This window comes from Gasterosteus aculeatus, chromosome 2 (genome assembly GCF_964276395.1).
Source record: "Gasterosteus aculeatus chromosome 2, fGasAcu3.hap1.1, whole genome shotgun sequence".
Classification (NCBI taxonomy): domain Eukaryota; kingdom Metazoa; phylum Chordata; class Actinopteri; order Perciformes; family Gasterosteidae; genus Gasterosteus; species Gasterosteus aculeatus.
The window spans coordinates 6,140,301-6,159,244 of NC_135689.1; the positions used below are offsets into that span (position 1 = coordinate 6,140,301).

Genomic DNA, 18,944 nt, shown 5'->3' on the forward strand with positions numbered 1-18,944 from the left:
AAAAAAACACCTTTTCTATAAAACCTTGTGGAGAAGAAGAATGAAGTTGCATAACATTGTCTTGAAAATGAAGGTGATTGCAGTACTTGATTAGATGTATTTAGCTATACGGCACCACTGAAAGCTCAAAGTTAACGTGAACCACTTAAGTCTTCACACTGACCTAAGTGAGAGAGGAGGAGGACAATTGAAGATAAACAGTATTTGGGCTCACATTCTCACATATTTACATTAAGTATGTTGCTGATTTTGAAGTTAGGTTTCTAGCATGTTCTGTTGGTCCAATCATTTTTTTTCGATAATAGTTTTTCAGCACTTGTTCCTGCTTTACTTTAATAACAATAATAATAACCACATATCATATAATTGTCATTTTTCATACTCTTCATTAAATATACATTTTTATTTGACAGTAAAAAGAGTCACTTTAAAGCCGACGACACCTCCCAGGGTTTCAGTCTGCGTTCCATGTGAGAAGGAGTGGGACTCTGGTTGGTCGGCTTTATGTCCGGTTTCGTTGCTCCAGGCACTTCCTTTCCCTCCTGAACCAGTCGCATCACCTCGGCGAAGGACAGCTGCCCGACCTCCGGCTCTGCAGAGGTTTCTGCTGTCTGGTTGTGACTGATTTCACAGTCTGAAGGTGTTTGCTGCTCCGGCTGCTCAGCACCACCGTCCGCTGGAGTCACGGGAGGAGGAGAAGCACAGCTCCACTGTTTGTAGCCAGTGCCGTCGATCGGCTCCACAAACCTGGAAATGACAGGTGGTGTCGTAACATTAACTCCATCACCGAGATCATGGAAGTAAACACATGTGATGCAGTACAGTTACAATTTAGATACTTATACATTATGCATTGTAGAGTAGCTTGTGAGTCCCGTTCAGATTTTTGATAAAAAATACTATTTTAAGAGCCCTTAATTTGTTCGGTCGGCAAATATGTTGTTTTTGCATTGTATGATTTGTAAATACATCGGTCTGTATTTGTATACATTCACAGGCGTTTTACCTGTTGAAGAAGACGAGTTTCAGCTCCAGCACTTTGCTTTCCTCGCGCCCGCCGTCTCGCTTCAGATGCGTCAGACCGGCCTGAAACCGGCGATCGGCCTCGAAGTCAAAAGCATCAAACCTGGAGAAAACGGACTCCATTTACCCGCTGATTCGACATTCATTTAACTTCATTTAACTCATCTGGAGGCAAGCTATCTGATGGTAGGGAAGAACTTCCGGTTTTGTTTTTGTTTCGCGTCAACAAAACAGCGGGGAAAAAGGTGCAGCGCTCCAGCGACCGCGGCCCCTCCGGTAGGACGCGGTACTGCAGCGCATCCAAATATCGAGATTAAACACTGTGGGCTATTTTGTGGGGTATTTTGTGTATTTTGGCCCTTATTTCAATAATGTTTGACTCTCTAAAGACTCTCCACTTGAGCGAACCCACAGAGTGTGTCTGTGACCTATGGAGACAATAGACAGGGAACACGTGTGTCGAACAGAAACAGGACACCGTTTGATTTTGTCACTTTGTCCTTGACTACAGCCGGCAAGGTACCAAAGAGGAGACAACATATTTCAGCTTTAAAAAAAGAAATGTGAGCTTCCATATCAATATTTGTTACCGAAAACAAAACACTATACTTGTGCTGGTTGTCAGTCAGTGAAAGTCAACAGTCACACTATCAGAGAGAGGGACATGGGATTGATCATGCTGGTGACAGGCCATGAAATGCTGCTACTACTTTTACTTTTCTCTTTTTGAGCATTCAATGTAAGAGCCTGCAGCCTCCGTCCTGAGGCAGCTGATTAGTGCTGCGTAAACAAGTATCTGCAGAAGTCCTGGTGAGGTTTGACTGTGAATACAAGGCATAAACGTTTATGAAATGATCTCAATACATCCTTTTAGTGAGATCTTAGATATTTATTCAGCAAGACAAGGATTTTATCTCCAAAATACCACAAACATAAATAAGAAAGTGAATTTGCAGTTTACATTATGATCAAGTTTAAAGTCATTAATGGAAATTAAGCTTTGCAACATTGTAGTTTCTTGTAATTGACATCCACATTGAGCCAACGTGCCAAAAACACAAGGACTGAGCTAAAAAACCTAAACGTCCAACAGTTTACCAGTTGTCCCACTTCAACCCTCCTGAAGTAGAGCAGAAATTGCTTTTGAAGACAATATTTGAAATTCTCTTCCTAGTTGCTCTCAGCTGCGGTTTCTCTGCCCCTTCACTCGCAGTTGGAGTCTGCAGCCGTACTCGAGGGAGGCGAGTATCTGTGCCGCTGGAGTTTGCTCTGGCTTGACGTTTGTCTCTGGCTGGATCGAGACGGGCGAGCGAAGCAGAAGGTCAGGGTGCTGCTGGAGCTGCGTTCGTAGTTTCCATCCTGGTCGGAGAAAGACACTTAGCAAGAATCGAAAAGGCTTAACCGGAGAATACATGTTCATTCCTCAATCAATAACACTCACCTCTGCTGTGACGGTACCCGTGCCGCCTCGAACCCCGAGGTCCAGGCTGCTCCCCCTCTCTTCTCTCTGGGCCCGGCCGGCTTCTTCTCGCTGCTTCATGAACCGCTGGTTGACGATCCTCGTCACGCTGTCGTTCCTGTGCAGCGGTGCGGCCGGGGGCCTCGTCGGAACGCGCTCCAGGTTCTTCCGACCGTTCTTCGTCTTCTGCCCCGACCCGGACCCCGGCACCGGCACCGTTTTCTCGGCGCGGCCGCTCACCCTGCGCAGGAACTCCGTGACCATGCCGTAACGGTTGGCGCCTGCAGGTTTGCCACTGAGAGACTTGGTGCTGCTCAGAGAGTTGTGGCTCAGTCCTGGACAGGACCTGCTACTGGTTTGCCGAGTCCACTTGAGGCTGTTGTGGGTCGAGTGGTTCTGGCTCCAAATTGCTCGATCTCTGGAGGTGGATGATGATGAGGAGGAGGAGCTCAACTTGGTGGATTCGGGGGGAGACGATGCACCGGACACAGAGTGCCTCCGGTAAAATTTAGGAGAGGAGGCGGAGGCTCTGGCCCTCTCGACTCTGCCTGGTCCCCCGTCCAGAGAGGTGGAGATGTGGTGTAAGCGGGCGGAGACCAGGGAGGGGCTTAGGAGCCGGGATGGACTGCTTCTCGCAGTGATCGACCCGTCTGTCTGCAGACCAACACTCACCATCTGTGGCTTGCTGTGGGTCTGAGTCCCTGAACAGGCCACGTCCACCCAGCGACGCTGTGATCTCCCCCTTTGCTCCTGCGAACCGCCCTGACCCGTCTGCCTCCAGCTGGCCGTCATCTCCTTCATGTCGTCGCTGAGGTTGGCAGCTGACCCCAGACACACGGGGGAGAAGGAGGTCGGCGGCGTGCACCACGGAGAGCCCGAGTTGACCGACTGGCCGTCCGTGACGGGGCTTTGCTTCTGCTGAGCCAGCTGCACTCTGCGAGCGGACGGGGGGCTGTAGTAGATGCGGAAGGCAGATTTCTCCGGGGCGGTGTGGCTCCTGTCCACGGACATCCGCTCAAAGTCGAGATCAGGGAAGCTGAGCGGCATGATTAGATGGTCCCACGTCTTAACGGGGTCCTCTCGGTCCAGCTGGGCAGCCTCCTGGCTCAGATAGCACCAGTTCTTCGTCTTACAGCCGCGTGGAGAAAACTGTCGCCTGAGTCTTTTCCCCTTTGAGCTGCCCGTTCTGTGAAAACAGACGGGGATTTATGAGTTATAACCGCAGTGACCTCAAGGACAAAAGGCTTCAAAGGCTTTAAAGACCTCACCTGTCAGCACCACCATGACAGTCAACGCTGGCGCCACACTGAGGAAAGGGAGATAAACACATAATGGAACGTGTAAATAATGGAACGTAAATGTTTTCCTGTTGAGCCACTGGTCCAGGCTCAGATATCTGGACAACTCTTGGATGGATGTACAGATCTTAACGGTACCCCAATGTTCTTCTGAGTCTTAACTCATGTCCCCATCAGATCAATTTCAATTTGTTTAAGGCTTCTAACAAGGTCTTCCCTGTCAGCCTTGACTGTACTTTGTGTTTGGTGCTAATTGGTAAACCTTAGGGGACACTGCATAGGAAACCATTATGCAGGGTTCATGTCATACGGGACATTGGGTTCAATTACATTGAACAACAACGCTATTTGGCACCGATGCATATTAAATGTGCTGCAAGCGAAAGCAGGGATTACAGTCTAGCCAGCGGAATAAGGAGGAAAAACACCACTGAAGAAATAAATCCAGCCCTTGAGAGCAGTTCTTGAGAAAGAAAGCACCAACAGTGGTTATTTCTTTAGATGGATTAAAGCTTCCTTTCTGCAGCTAGGAAAAATAATGAAAGCTGTTACGTTCTGAATAACAACGATCATGGACAATGCAGAGAATCAGTTGAGTTTGTGCAGCAGGCGTCCTGTTTGGCTGCAGCGCCTACCAGAGATTAGCCTAGATCCTCTGGCATGAATCTTTTTTATGGTGCAAGTTGCAGGGAGCGTCAGGAGGACGTGTGGCGAGCGGGCGCCAGATCATCAGCCATCAAGACTCCCCGCTGCATCACGCAAGACTCACACACGGCAGGCGAGACAACCATCCTCACCTCGGCGTCTCTGCCCTGCACACCTTTGGCCTCACTGTTGAATTCGATCCCTTCGCCCCGGAGCTCTGCGTCAAGCTTTTGCAGCAAGCCCCACAGCACAGACATGGCGTTGTCTTTACCCTAAATAAATAAAAGATGAAGATATAATAACAATATATTAAAACAAACAGACGCAATTGGCTGGTTTAGGTACCAACAACTTTGGTTTGAGCTCTTTTACCTCCAGCCCGGGTCCTTGAACTTGACAACACTGATGGAGAATCCAAAGAACCTGCAAGCACAGTCGCATTTTCGGGTCCCTGCAGCTGTGAATAAGGTCCGATTGAAACAAAATTGTTTGTCTCATTTGTTTTTCTCTCTCCTTAACCCCGGAGGTGCGCAGGTCTTCTACAAACTCCTGCATACTCTGTGACTCTTCGACGTTGAGACCTGTACAGTCTCCAGAGAGAAAGGAGAAACTGCCGGAATCCCAAACATGTCCATCCTTGTGAAGGGAGAGTTTGCCAAAATCATCCCCCGTTAGGAGCGTCTCCACCCTGCCGATGAAAGCCAACAACATGGCCTGCAGAAGCTCCAAAGCCTCATTTGAAGGGGGGACTAACTTATGTCCCTTGTCGTTCAAGTCCACCTCTGTCGTAGAGGTAAAAGCAGACGAGGTGGAAAATCTGTTGTCACTTTTAGGTTGCGTCGTCAGGAGTTGGATTGCTGAACTCAAAATGCTGGAATGATCTCTTAGAGCTAAAAGAGTTTCATAGTCTTTTACCGTCAAGCCTTTGAGGCCCCTTTCTGTAATTTTGCTGTTATCAATCTCATGACTTTCTGAAGGGTCCCACTCTCCCCCCACAGGACCCTCTCGAGTGATATGACGAGCAGTCATCATCTCACCAGTCTGTGATGAGGTCTCCTTATCACTCCTACCTTTCTCTGATTCCTCACACCGCTCGAACAATGTGCATCCTGTTTCATAACTTCTCTCTGTGTCCACCTGTGTGGATGCTGACAGATTTTCCTCAAGCGCATCCCGGTTCTCTTCTTCTTCTTCTTCCTCCTCGCCTCCCCCTCTTCCCATTTTCCCTCTCAGGTCGCTCATTTCCGCTCGCAGTCCACGGTTCTCCATCTCCAGCTCAACGATTCGCCGACTCAGGAGCATGGCCTCCTCCTCCACCAGTTTGAGGTGAACCCTGACCCCTGCCTCCCTGGCATGGGCAGAGTTTTGTCTGCCTGGCGATGATTGGACGGTGTCTAAGTCGCCGCAGGCCGAGTGGTATTTGGCGAGCTCCTCGCGCATGACCTCGCTCTCTGAAACCAACTTGGTGAGCTTCTTGCACATGAGCGCTAATTCCTCTTTGGCAAAGTGCAGCTGGCACCGGAGGTCTGCACTGTCATCCTTTGGGTAAACAAACAAGCAGTGATTACCATCCAGAAGAAGGTAGGTTCATATACGTTGCAGCCACATTTTAAATGACATTATCAAACGTATCGAACCTCAATCTGCTGAGAGAGCCTCTTCTCAGACCTACTGGCTGACGATCGGCTGCTCTTCTTCTTCAGAGTGCTCTGAGGGATATAAGACAGGGCCAAGAGGTTTATGAAGGATGCCACACGGGTAACAACCTGTTCAAGTGAGAGACCTGTCACCAGTGAATGATTTTTAAGAAACATTTCTTGAACCTAATGGGTGTACAGGCTTGGGCACCTCCTGCGATGTCCTTATCTGCCTCCCCGAGATGCCGAGATCGGCTTTGATGACAAATCCTTGCGTACACACAGATCATCGACACGCCAACCAAATGATTTCCTCTGATTTAGAGGCCAGGATTTAGGTTTCACTCCCCCCTCCACCAGTCCCTGTAGGCTGCGTTGCTCTTATGTATTGTAGGCTGTTGATGTATTAGGATTTACTTGGCTGTTCCGTGAACGTTTACGGCAAAGGCCGTGGGACCTTCGACCAGCAACTGTACTTCACAGAGGTACAGAACTCAACTTCTGGAAGAATTTAATAAAGAAACGTTGCTGCTCGTAATGCATAAACGGGCGCAGTGTCTCTTTGCTTTTTGCTGTTGATATAACTGGATACTGAGCATCACTATTGCCTTCCAGAGTGTTTGAACGGCACAGGTAGTGGAATTCTCCAACATACAAATAGAGAGGAAGGAACCGTTCTACATTTCATGCAGTTTAAAGAGAAGATCGGTACCAGTTTCCGACTTGAGAGTGGTATCCGTCTTCCCCTTTCAGTCTCCGGAAGAAAAGTCTTAGTATTTCCTAAAGTCTCAAACTATTCATTTGCAAAAAATACAATTCAAACTCTGCATTATGATCTTGTGCTACTTTAAGAGATACCTAACATGAGATAACAGTCCACCGTGAGATTTTATCAAAACCTTTTCTAACATTTAAGTCCTTTCCTTCTCTAAAAGTGTGAATTTATTCTAAGACTGAGCACGAGATGTATGGAAACTTTATGTTGCATATAAATTAAATGCGCAGTTTTAGGTGTTATTTATGGTTCCGTCGTTGTTCAAGAATTTGCAGCTGTGTTTGTGACCGGACCGTATTCAATTACCATTCAAGTCCCACAAACTGGGTCACAGACAGACCAGCTGCAATGTGGGTCTCTGAAATGTTCATCCTCCTTCACGTCCATCTAGACTGTGTTTTGCGCCCCTAGATTAGGTAATCTAAGTGGATTTCCCTGCCGGGATCAAAGGGACTAGCAGCTGCGTCTGAAGCCAGACTGAGCTCACAGAATCCTGGATTAAACCACACACGTGTCACTGGAGTGCGCGGCCGCTATCACCGGAGCCATCGAGGCAGGAGGGGCCGCCAGAATAAAAAGAGAACTGGAAATGTTTTCAGTGTCCTTGTGCGGCAGCCGCTGTGTGATAAAAGCCTGAGCGGTTGCGGGTCAGTATGCCGCCACACAAACGACAATTTAAAGGCCGTAATACACGCTGATCTAGATTTAGCCATTCTCAATAGGAGCGGAAAGGGAGGATCTATTTTTGTAATCTCTCTCGCTCCCTTTTCTCTGCGAGGACGTCAGCTGTGCCCGGAGTTCAGAGTTCGGCATACCAAGCCTCTTCGGCCCGCCGAGGCACCAGGCAGCTGCCGGCCGTACCCTCCTCCTCATATCATTGTGCACCCGGGTCATGTGTCCCCTGACATCAGGGTGACCGGGGGGATGAGGGCGACAACTGGCCGGGGCGGGTGCAGCTGTGTAGAACGCGGAGAGGAGGATTCCTGACGTGAAGGGATGGAGGCTGGTGACAGTCCAATAAACTGATTGATTTAAGACCCCCTCACTCCCCCCAGAACGGGTTTAAGACATATAAGAATACTCCCTTTTTTTGTACTGGATGTGGTGTCTTTGATGTAAAATTGTCATGCTCTAATGCGCGCACCTCTCTGCTCTTCTCCACTTCCGCCTGTAACACCTGTCGGGCCACTTCCAGTTCCTGCGTCTTCTCCCGCAGCACCTCGTTTTCCCATTCCAACTGGGCGTCCTTCTTCTGCACCGCCTCCAGCTCGTTGTACAGCCGGAGGGACACGCTCTTTCCCACCTGTAAACAAAGCCAGCAGCGGGGGTTAGTGTGAACGAGCGAGTACACACAGATTATGAGGAAAGGGGCCCGAGCACTGTGAACGGGTTATGAAGGGCGTGTAAAACCTTTGACAAATCCACTAAGGAGATTGTTGTTCCCCTAACGAGATGCAGTGGTTGTTTACTTCTCTTCACCTGATCTTTTTTAGTTTGTTGCCATTTTGCACGTCTTTCCTGTCGTTATCTGGCTCTTTGTGGTTGCAGTGCCTCTCTTGTGGGTCATTTGGAGTGTATTTGAATTTATTTTGCATCTCTTATGGTTATTTTACGTCTTGTTGTAGTATTTTTGAGTCGCTGTCTGACTTTTCTGTTTTTTCCTGGTGATCATTTTATTGATCTTTGACATCATTTGGTTTCCGTCAGTGGTCCTTTGGCATTTTTCTGTGGCAGTATTGCATCTTGAATACCATCTTTGTGTCTTGTTTTGCATCTTATTTGTTACGTTGTTGTAGTCGTCTGACCAACAAAAAGAGGCCCTAAAGATCTGCCTCCAATCAGGCAAAACCGCTGGAAAAGAAAATCTTTTGGCCCAGATTTCACCTCCTTCCCAGAGTTGTAAAAGCGACTTTACAAGGAAATGCTTTTGACGGGAATTCACCATATGCGTGTGTGAGGCTTTTGGGAATCCTGCACCCCCTCACGCAGCCCAACACTGATTGATTCTGCAAAATGTTACTTTGCCTTTATGTTTCCTACCGATGGAGAACAACTCACCACATAATTACACCACAGTGTGACATAAATATAAACAGGGCGCATGACGAAGACATTTCCAACGAATTAAAATGTTTGTGGCGCTGACGAGCAGCGGGAAGCACTTTACAGCTCATCGAAGTGAGTCGGGCGGCCGTCAAGCGGTACAGTCCGTGCGTGTGTGAGGCCCCCCGATTGCTGGAATGAGAGATAACTTTTGTGGGAATAATAAATTGGTGTCGCCGACTGGAATGGCAGTGATTCACTCATAAGCCATTTGGGCAGGAACGTGCTATTTCATGGCGTTTTTCGTTAAACGAGACTGCGGGACGACGAAGGGTGAGCAGTGACCGCCGGTGACCCATGACCTTGATGTCGTGCTCCAAACTCCGGACCAGCTCCCCGTCCACCTGCCCCGTCTGAGCCACGCGGATGCTGCGGCGCTCGGCCTTGCGGAGGCGGTACTGCAGGATGCGACAGGTCTTGTTGGCCTGCTCAAGCTGCAGCCGCAGCTCCTGCAGCTGGTACACCTCCTCCTCCTGGAACATGTCGCGCATTTCCAGCATCTCGCAGCGGAGCTCCTCCACCTCATCCTGGGACAGGCAACACAGAAATTCAACCTTAGGCATTTCCCCCCCCCACACACACACACATACTGTATGTTAAAGTTACAACCATTCTGGACCAATATAGATCAAATACATTCAAATGCATTTTCAATTAGTGGTTATTATTACAGTCTCTAATTAGTTTAACAGTGGAAGACATGAACAGCTCCTGACGGTGTGCACTGTTTTATTCCACTATATTTACTTCACACTGTGTCGTAGTGGTTTATAGTCTGATGGAGAGATCTCTGTCACTTTGATTTAGAATTAGTACGCCTTTTTATACAACAAAAGTAATTTCCACTTCTTAAACTCCTAATTAACTTCAAAGACTGCGTTAAGTCCGTTACTACAAATACACTAACTCAATAACGTGTTATGGTTTAAATGATTTGTTACTATGCGTCTTCCATTTAACATAATTTCAATACAAAAAATGCGGATGGCGCCGCAGATAATCTGTGTCACTCACTCGTGACTCTGATTCTTGCAGGAGACCTTCCCTCCTCACTTGTCCTCTACTCTAATGAACCCTGACAAGAGCATTTACAGAAAATCTGCTCTGGTATGCAGGGTCTGAGGGCCTCTTATTAGGTCTCACCAAGAAACGACCCTAAAAAAAAAACAAGATACAGAAATGTGGACATTTAAGATACACCACTATCGTGCGAATGGAATTGAATCCTAGAAAACAATTGAAACAAACCGTATTAAAAGTTAAACTCACTTTCAAATACTCGTTCTCTGATCTCAAATCTTCCACTTCCCGGAAAACATCCTCGGTCGTCTCGTCCATCATTAGATCCATAAACGACCCCGTGGAGTTGAACAAACTGAGACCCGCCGCTGCCTTTACGCGCGGTCTCCCGTCGCCTCTCGCCTCGCCGTCCGGGAACAAATAAGCTCCGCCGTCTATCCAGCTTAGCGCGCTGTCGCCGCTCGGAGAGTCGTGCTTGTTGTTTCCCTCCGAGGGGCAGTCGGATATCTCTGAGCTGCTGTCCGAGGAGGACAGTTTCCCCGACGGGCAGCCGGAGTCTTTGCTCAGATCCTCGGATGCGTTGCTGGCGTCGGACAGTTTCCTCTGCGCGCCGGGGCGCTCCAGCGGGGCACCGGGGCACACTTTCACCGGTCGTTTCCCCTGCGGTGCGGCCGATTTCGGCTCCCTCTCAGAGTCTCCTTGACATGACTTGGAGCCACTTTGGGCATCTTTTGCAGCCGGATCTTTCTTCTTTTTCTGGACAGAAACCAGCTGCTGCGCCTTTGGGGGTTTGTGGCTCCGGAGCGCAGTCTTTGCGCTTTTGTCCACGTCTCTGTTCATCGCGACTCTTTCTTTCTTTCTCCGGTAGAATGAAATAGCAGCTTTTTGTTTTTGTTCAATATGATAATGATGTTTCCACTAATATGTTGAAATGTGTTAATGTCTACAGCTCAAAGCTTACTGAAGACATCCGTCTGGTTGCTCTCCATCCTGAAGACTAACTTTGCCAAAATGATCATAGAAAACCGGGCAGAAAGTGACTGGAAGTGTTGGACTGACGTAGTTTGTTCACGACTTCCGGTTAACATTTACAAAATAAAATGAATCCATTGACCCTCAATGAAAATGTTCCCAAACACTTTGCCTTAGTGTATATGTCTCGTCAGGAACAACTCTATTATATGGTTGTCAACAAGTGATAACCATATAATAACCATCCAAAAGTAATTAGTGTATTATTAGAAAGTCAGTACAACGTGTACGATGAGTGTATATTTCATTACATGAGTATTTTACCTTAAATTATGTGTACTTTACCCATTTATGATGATGTAATGTAAAAGGCATTTGTAAAAAGAGTTTATGGGTTTTATAAAGAATAGAAGAAAAACAGTCAACCGTAGTCTACTGATAGTATTTTAATGTAACGGGGGGGGGGGGGGGGTGTGCAGAGGAGAACAGCTGAGGCAGACGGAACCATCTTTGACCAAAGAACCATTGCCTTCTATTTCTAGCCCGCACTGGGCCGCGCTGTGATTGGCTGACGGATCCGTCAGTCACGGTGTCCTTACCGCCCCGTTTGAGAAGGAGCGCACTCTTCGTTTGTTGATGTCACTCCAGCGTTGATTTGACTTGATTTCACAGGTATATTTAATCAAATTATTCATCGTTCCTATTGCCAGATTCTGTGTAGATACTGTAAAACAACCTCTGCTGCCCAACTCCCAGCTAACGGCAAAGCTTAGCAGCAGCAATGTTAGCCGACGGCTAGTTAGCTCTTCATGGCTAGCTAACGCTAATAGCTACCGCCAGGCTCTCATGGGGGGGCAGAGCTGCTGACAGCCAGCTAGGAAGCCTTTATTTATTTTTGTTTGTCATATCCTGTAACTTACTCTGTGCTTTCTTTGGCTGCCCCTTGCTTAGTGTAAGTCGTCCGTGCTGTTGGAGGTGGTGTGTTTCGGCTGCCTGATGCTTGGACCCGGGACCGGGCAGCGGAGACGGGCCATCGGTGCAAACATGACTGTAGAGTAACGCACGACGTTACTTTCTCCGCTCAGTATGAACAGCGAGGAAGAGTTTTACGACGCGGAGACGGGTGAGACACGCCGACGGCTTTCTCATTTAGTCCAACGTCCTTGTGTCTTTATTAATTCTTCTTCTCCTTATTCCATTTCTTCCCTTAACCCCTCGCGTCGTCCGCACCAGGGCTGGAATCCGATGACTCCTGTGAGGTCAGCTTCAAAGATGTGACTGACGGCAGCGACGAGCAGGAGAACGGAGTCCGGAGGCGCCGGTGAGGAACCGTGCGGAGGTGTACTCATGTCTGTCCGTGTGCACGTTAGTCTTTGGGTTACGGTCTACGGGGGTCATCGTGCACTCACTCACGAGGCCACTGGAACCAGATTTCTGTTCCATTAGATTTCATTTTGCAAAACATGTGGTGAAGCTAGTCGACTTTCAACTTTTTTTTGTTCCTTTTTGTGCAGTACATTGTATAATCAATACCCGGTCACAGGCTTAAAAACAAAATCCTATATGGTCCTAATGTGTACCAGGAAAACCCTGCCTGCTGAAATGATCTCCAGAAACAATTTCAGTGTGTGGAGTATACTGAAGAAATGCATCGGCATGGTGAGTCCTATCTGCTTCCAATTTAATCTCAATTTTTAACATCCGATTCGCCATGAACAAGATGTTGTCAAATTCTTGGTTGACTGTGGCATCTTTTTGGGGTTTATAATTGCTTGCGTGCATCAGCCTGCATTGCGGCGCTACAAGACTAATCATGACAGAACCCTTTGACTTCTCTCTACTCAGCTCACTATAATTGGCTTGGAAGTTGTTGTTTTTTTGCAACCATCTGAATGAACAAAACTAGCTTAAACAAAAAGAAAACCAGGGATGTGAAACTCATCTACAGGCAGAGTGTATTTGTTGCATGGAAGTTAAACAAACTGATGCATGAGTTGTTTAAGTAAGCATTTTTTGTGTCAGTGTCACAGTTCTGATCCAAACTGCAAGTTCAACTTCTTATTTATGTCTTCTGTCTAAAAATGTTTTCATGTGCTCTTCTAGGAACTGTCTAAAATAGCGATGCCGGTTGTGTTTAACGAGCCGCTGAGCTTCCTTCAGAGGATCTCGGAGTACATGGAGCACACTCACCTCATCCACAAAGCCTGCAGTTTGTCTGACTCAATAGAACGAATGCAGGTACAAATCAAGGACAACTTTTAGGAGCTTGTGATCTACTTGGATTTTCAGACATTTTCTTCCTCTCTTAATTGATTTAACCATTTTCTTTCTCCTTTCTTCTAAACCCATCTGGACCGAACCATTTAACACATCTTACTCTGACTTCAACCTGCAGCTAACAATCATTTTCTTTATCCAGTAATTTAAGTGTGTCAAAACATTTGGAAAGATTCCCGTTAGGATTTCATAAACCAATATGACCTTTTCAAATAACTTGATTTGTTGGAGCAATAGTCCCAAACCCAACAGAAATGTAAACCGATTATTTTCTGTCAATAAATTAACCCATTTAAACTCTTTGCCGCTCTTCTCTGATCCCCTTCATGTCTCCGTATCAGGTCGTTGCCGCGTTTGCTGTTTCGGCTGTAGCATCTCAATGGGAAAGGACTGGAAAGCCATTTAATCCATTACTAGGGGAGACATATGAACTCACAAGGTATCAGAGAGGACAATATTCTGTTGTCAGAAAGACACCAAAATGTTTCTTTATTAATCTATGAGAGTTTTTAAATGTTTTTCATAGAGAGGACGAGGGATACAGATTGATTTCGGAGCAGGTGAGCCACCACCCCCCCGTCAGTGCCTTCCACGCCCAGTCCCTGAAGCAAGAGTTTGAATTTCACGGCTCAATTTACCCAAAACTCAAGTTCTGGGGCAAAAGTGTGGAGGCCGAGCCCAAAGGCACCATGACGCTGGAGCTACTGAAGTGAGTGTGTCTACCTCTTTATTTCTTATATAATGCCCCCCCCACAAAGCACGTTGCGCTTGCACCAGCGGACACACTACCATCAGACTAAAATGTGTAGTGTGTGGTAAATGTGACTCTACAGCTCGGCTCTGTCCGATGGTAACAAATAGTCTTGACTGACCGACTTTGTCAATCTTTTGTCAAGTCTTGGAAATGTGTTTTTCCAAAACTATCAAACCGTTCCTTTCTGATTCTGGGAACTTTTCACAGACATAAAGAAGTGTACACATGGACAAACCCGATGTGTTGTGTGCATAACATCATACTGGGAAAACTCTGGATTGAACAATATGGAACAGTGGAGATAGTCAACCACAGGTATTCCCTCAATACTTAACTGCAACGTTTTTAACTGGTTTGTCATCATTGCTTATTGATTTACGTGTGCTTTTAATTCCCCAGCACTAGGGATAAGTGTGTGTTGAACTTCAAACCGTGTGGAATGTTTGGGAAAGAGCTGCACAGGGTCGAGGGTCATATCCAAGACCGAAGGTAGCGCTGGACCACAACGACGCCGTCGATCCTCTGTGATTAATTTTCTCCTGACTGAACAAGCTTTCTTCTTTGCTTTTGAACCAGTAAGAAGAAGCACAAAGTGATTTATGGAAAGTGGACAGAGTGCATGTACAGCGTGGACGCCAAGGTTCACGAAGCATACAAGAAGTCTGAAAAGAAGGCGGGCGCTGACTCAAAAAAGCCGAAACAGGTGCGTGAGTTCAGACTCTGTTTTGACTGATATCTGATTTTCTACTGAGATGAAACGCTGCATGAGTATCTTTTCACGTCATCGACTTGTTTTATGTGTTTTACAACGTGAAGTGATGTGTGACTCATCCATCTAAATTCTTTTCTCAAATGATATCTTTTCCTCTCACAATAACATGCAGTGGCTTTAGTAGAAGGTAAGGTGAAAGTGTATTGGATATCTGTAATGTGCTACTGCTGTTGTCTAGTTTGAGTTATGTTCAAAGTGAAGTGTATGATTAGGTCTAATCTATAATGTCTTGCAATGACACGCATTGTTGCTTGAGCGACGTGTTGAATTTGTGCAACTGTAGTTCTGTGAATTAGCTGTTTGCACATGAACTGTACGTAATGTCGGCTTCAGCTTGTCATTCCACCTGGCTTGGTCTTATTTATCGGTGTGTGTGTGTGTGTGTGTGTGTGTGTGTGTGTGTGTGTGTGTGTAGGAACATGGTTGTGAATCTGAGGAGGCAGATGAGATGCCAGAAGCTCAAGAGACCGTGACAGTGATACCAGGAAGTGCCTTACTGTGGAGGATAACGCCGCGGCCTGCTAATTCAGCACAGGTCAATATCAGACACTCACTCAAAAACACTGAGGAAATCTGCTGAACCGCTACAGATGTCTGTAGGCGTTGCTTGTTAGCAAACTTCACCAAACCGGCGGTGTTCACCATGTTGAGTCATCAGCCTCCAGCCCATGAAATGGTTGAACGTGGTCAGCACGTCTTCACGGAAGGAACTTTTCATCCTGAAGAAATGGTTTCCTTTAATAAAAGTGGATTAGCTGGAATAATAGCCACACAGATCCTGGAAAGAGGTGTTTTCTTAAATTACTTTTAAATATAATCCCACATGTAACTCTTAAGTGTTGTCAAGAATACAAACACAAATCACCTCATACTGTGAGGTGGAGGCCGAGATCTCAACTGGGCAAATAAATCTTACACTACTTGCACGAATAGAGACCACTAGAGGTAAATAAGATTTATTTTGTTTTCTTTAACTTGAGTCCAAACCTTTTTTTGTATCAATTTAATTTGACTTCAGACTTCCAGATGTGGAAGAGTTTTTTTTCAAAATCTGCAGACTCGTTTATTGAACAAATATGTTTATTCCGTGTGTCCAGATGTATAACTTCACCAGCTTTGCCATGACACTAAACGAACTGGAGCCCGACATGGAGAGGCTTCTGGCCCCCACAGACTGCCGGCTAAGGCCCGACATCAGGGCCATGGAGAACGGAGACATGGGTAACACAACCCCCCCCCCCCGTGCTCACACACACTCCATTCCTTCCTTCCTTCCGCACACAAAACATGATTGTGCCGTTGCTTTTTCGTTGATGTTTTTACAGACTTATCGAGTACAGAGAAGGAGCGTTTAGAGGACAAACAACGGGCCTCGCGCAGGGAACGCTCCGAGGAGGAGGAGGAGTGGTCAACCAGGTCGGTGGGCTTGTTTTCAAGAACTCAAAATTAAAGCTCACCTCAAACGTGCATCTTGTTGCATAGATGTGATGGAAATTCAAGGATGGCCGAATGACCGACTCAAACATTTAATACACAGGAAAGCATAAACCGCTAAACTACTGAAGACTATCTAATTATTATCATTTGAAGGTATTGAGGAGGTTCTCCTCGTGTCAAATTGGACAATGATCTTCTGTGTCATGATGTGGAGACACGGAGAAGAGACGAGGAACAAATTCCAAACTACAGCACCTCCACTATTCATGAGTTTTCCCTCATGCACACAGTACAGACGGATTATTGAATATCCTGAAAAACAGGTCAAACTGGGTCAAATCGTATTTTGTCCCTGGTACCTTTTTAAAACAAAACAAGCTCATTTTAGTCTGAAACGTCTAATTTGTTGTACAGCATGTTTAATTCCCTTACTAATGGAAAAAATACAGAGTAAATGTTTTATTGGGAAGAGCCTCCTTTGTGTTGACAATAGTTGCGAGAATAGCTTCAACACATAAATAAAAAGATTTAATCTTTGTTTTAATAGTCATTTTACTAATGTGTCGGCATGTTTTATGTCCCCCCCCACCACCCCCCCCCAGGTGGTTTCAGCTGGGAGCAAACCCTCATACTGGAGCGGAGGATTGGCTGTACACTGGTGGATATTTTGACAGGAATTACACTGACTGTCCCAACATTTATTGACGCAGGAGCAGGTGTTCAGTTCGAAGAGCTCCAGTCGTTTGTGTCTTTGTGATGTCCGGACGCTCACAGGTACTGTGTCTTTGTTTGGATCCATTAAAAGCTGATATCAAAATCAGATCAGTACGGACCACAGCAGAGTTTTATGGTTTTTAGACTTTACTTACTGTAAATGTTGGCATCTTTTATGAGCCCTAATCATGACAATAATAGTCCACATGTATGTTTCTGGCCTGTGTGGGTTGGTAAACCGGTCACCCGTTTATGTGCGTGTTACATGCGTGTTGATGATGATGCTGCAGGACACAGAACTCCCGAGAGGATATTTTGAGTTTGAGTTTAGGGACTCAACCGCAATCTTACCTGTAGACGTAACAAACACTTTTTGTCCGCTGCATTCAGATATCAGGGGTTATTTAAACACAACTGCTATTTAAAAAAAAAATGTATATATAACCTATTTGTGCATTTTAGTTAACTGTAAAAAGGCAGATGTGACCGGTTTTCTGTGAATAGAGACTTACAGTAGAGCTGAAAGCTGCTTTTAACCACGTTTACCGTCCCAGTAAACGTATTGTTGGTACATTATGTTGTTCACTGTAACAAAGATGCTGTGTATAATGATTGGTGCATGTATGTTCACCAAAATGATTATTTACACAACGTTAAAGCCATAAAAACGTAGTTCTGCACTAGGTATAAAACTGTAAATGGATTCACATAAAATGTTAAAGCAAAAGGTTACAGAGCGTTTTTAGTTTACAGCAGGATGTTTTCAAAGTCGGACACCACAAGAAACCTCATCTTTGCATATTCTGAAGCACAAATGTGAATAAAAAGTTAATAACGTATTTTTAAACCCTTAATATATTTTGTTTTACTTAAGAAATACTAAACTAAAGTATAAAGTCGCCCTTGTCAGATAGGTAGTTCTGTTTTTTTTGTTACGTTTTTCTAAAAGTTTGTATTTGTTCATTTTGGCACGTTAAAACAATTTTTTTTAATAAATTTGCCGGATTGGCTTAGCACTTCCTGTTGGAAATGTGCCCGTAAGATGTATACACAACCCTCACTGGATGACCGATACCGAAGAAAAGAAACTGAATGATTCTCAGGAAAATCCTGGAGTTATGAAGGTGGTCTCTGATTCTGATGGGATTCCTGAAAGTGACTTTTGGACATGTATTTATTTGCAAGATATTAATATGCAAGTCACCACAAATGTAAAAGGTGTAATGTATATTTTGTGATTTTCTGACACATATTTTCCCACCATTGAAAGTTGTGTTTTTGGACTCTGCAGCCTTCATAAACCTATGCAAAAAGATCCAGCCCGTCTGCCCTCCTGACATGTGAAAACTCCTTCAGCTTGTAGCCAATCAACGCTTACATGATGGTTTATAGTTTATAGTCCTTTTGTATTTCAAGTCACTAACATGTGTACACTCACTGTCCGACGCACATATTGTACAGTGAAGATAGGTTCTACTTCCTTTCTTCCTCCGGCTTCCTTCATCTTTACTCTGAATTCAAAGCACTTTGTGACACCTGCAGACACTCTAAAGGTTTTTCTGATCTCCCTCTTTTTACCAATTATTTTTGTCGTCATGCATCCATTTAAAAATGTTTACATTGTATGTTCGTTGATCCACCCTTAGTATTATCCACATGCAACCATATGGCATATTTGAGGAATAAATAATGGACTACTGAAACAAACACTCACCCACAGCAACGCTAGTCGGTCCTTTTTATTCCAGTCTGGTCACAACACAAAAGATTGGAAGAGAAAAAAAAAAGCGTTGATGCTACACAACATTTGGCTTTTAATCTCTGCTTTATTCTTGTGAACCACAAGAAACCTTTTAACTCTTTGGATTTCCAAAATAATCAGAGGATTGACATCTGAGAGGGGAAGTTACTCCCAACCACGGCACGTGAGATTCTATTTAGTTTGTGTTAAGTCTTCATTTTGGGGTGTATATGAGGATCCATACCCATGAAGCACAATATCCACTGACAGGATGGAAGCTTTAAATTGTGTTCTGCCAAACTCACACTCTATCTTCC

At 45.5% G+C, this 18,944-nt stretch overlaps 3 protein-coding genes across 3 annotated transcripts; 1 reads left to right on the forward strand and 2 right to left on the reverse strand.

Annotated features, from left to right (window-relative positions):
- Nucleotides 1-347: 347 nt before the first annotated feature.
- Nucleotides 348-1,245, reverse strand: LOC144388264 (uncharacterized). The gene is made up of 2 exons (XM_078088499.1): nucleotides 1,007-1,245; nucleotides 348-747 (listed from the first exon to the last, which is right to left on the reverse strand). Exons 1-2 carry the CDS (start codon nucleotides 1,144-1,146, stop codon nucleotides 423-425), a joined length of 465 nt encoding a protein of 154 aa, XP_077944625.1. The 5' UTR covers nucleotides 1,147-1,245; the 3' UTR covers nucleotides 348-422.
- Nucleotides 1,246-1,891: 646 nt separating this feature from the next.
- Nucleotides 1,892-10,977, reverse strand: LOC120829658 (uncharacterized). Its single transcript, XM_040193958.2, has 9 exons — nucleotides 10,210-10,977; nucleotides 9,243-9,467; nucleotides 7,982-8,140; nucleotides 6,063-6,134; nucleotides 4,798-5,964; nucleotides 4,578-4,697; nucleotides 3,751-3,788; nucleotides 2,465-3,668; nucleotides 1,892-2,382 (listed from the first exon to the last, which is right to left on the reverse strand). Exons 1-9 carry the CDS (start codon nucleotides 10,798-10,800, stop codon nucleotides 2,227-2,229), a joined length of 3,732 nt encoding a protein of 1,243 aa, XP_040049892.2. The 5' UTR covers nucleotides 10,801-10,977; the 3' UTR covers nucleotides 1,892-2,226.
- A 353-nt stretch (nucleotides 10,978-11,330) lies between these two features.
- osbpl2a (oxysterol binding protein-like 2a) lies at nucleotides 11,331-18,593 on the forward strand. Its single transcript, XM_040193963.2, has 14 exons — nucleotides 11,331-11,604; nucleotides 11,884-12,055; nucleotides 12,166-12,253; nucleotides 12,516-12,591; nucleotides 13,036-13,170; nucleotides 13,551-13,648; nucleotides 13,736-13,918; nucleotides 14,171-14,278; nucleotides 14,363-14,452; nucleotides 14,540-14,666; nucleotides 15,151-15,270; nucleotides 15,833-15,956; nucleotides 16,061-16,151; nucleotides 16,775-18,593. Exons 2-14 carry the CDS (start codon nucleotides 12,019-12,021, stop codon nucleotides 16,875-16,877), a joined length of 1,380 nt encoding a protein of 459 aa, XP_040049897.1. The 5' UTR covers nucleotides 11,331-11,604; nucleotides 11,884-12,018; the 3' UTR covers nucleotides 16,878-18,593.
- Nucleotides 18,594-18,944: the final 351 nt, after the last annotated feature.

What these genes read in the sequence shown, in the direction of transcription:
- LOC120829658 (XM_040193958.2), bottom strand. Translation starts at nt 10,800, where the DNA reads ATGAACAGAGACGTGGACAAAAGCGCAAAGACTGCGCTCCGGAGCCAC. An exon ending in GGCTCTCTCAGCAGATTGAG is followed by an intron (nt 5,965 to 6,062) that starts GTTCGATACGTT and finishes GTTTACCCAAAG; the next exon opens with GATGACAGTGCAGACCTCCG. An exon ending in TTCAAGGACCCGGGCTGGAG is followed by an intron (nt 4,698 to 4,797) that starts GTAAAAGAGCTC and finishes TTATTTATTTAG; the next exon opens with GGTAAAGACAACGCCATGTC.
- LOC144388264 (XM_078088499.1), bottom strand. Translation starts at nt 1,146, where the DNA reads ATGGAGTCCGTTTTCTCCAGGTTTGATGCTTTTGACTTCGAGGCCGAT. An exon ending in AAACTCGTCTTCTTCAACAG is followed by an intron (nt 748 to 1,006) that starts GTAAAACGCCTG and finishes TGTCATTTCCAG; the next exon opens with GTTTGTGGAGCCGATCGACG.
- osbpl2a (XM_040193963.2), top strand. Translation starts at nt 12,019, where the DNA reads ATGAACAGCGAGGAAGAGTTTTACGACGCGGAGACGG. An exon ending in ACTCAATAGAACGAATGCAG is followed by an intron (nt 13,171 to 13,550) that starts GTACAAATCAAG and finishes TCTCCGTATCAG; the next exon opens with GTCGTTGCCGCGTTTGCTGT. An exon ending in GGCCTGCTAATTCAGCACAG is followed by an intron (nt 15,271 to 15,832) that starts GTCAATATCAGA and finishes CCGTGTGTCCAG; the next exon opens with ATGTATAACTTCACCAGCTT.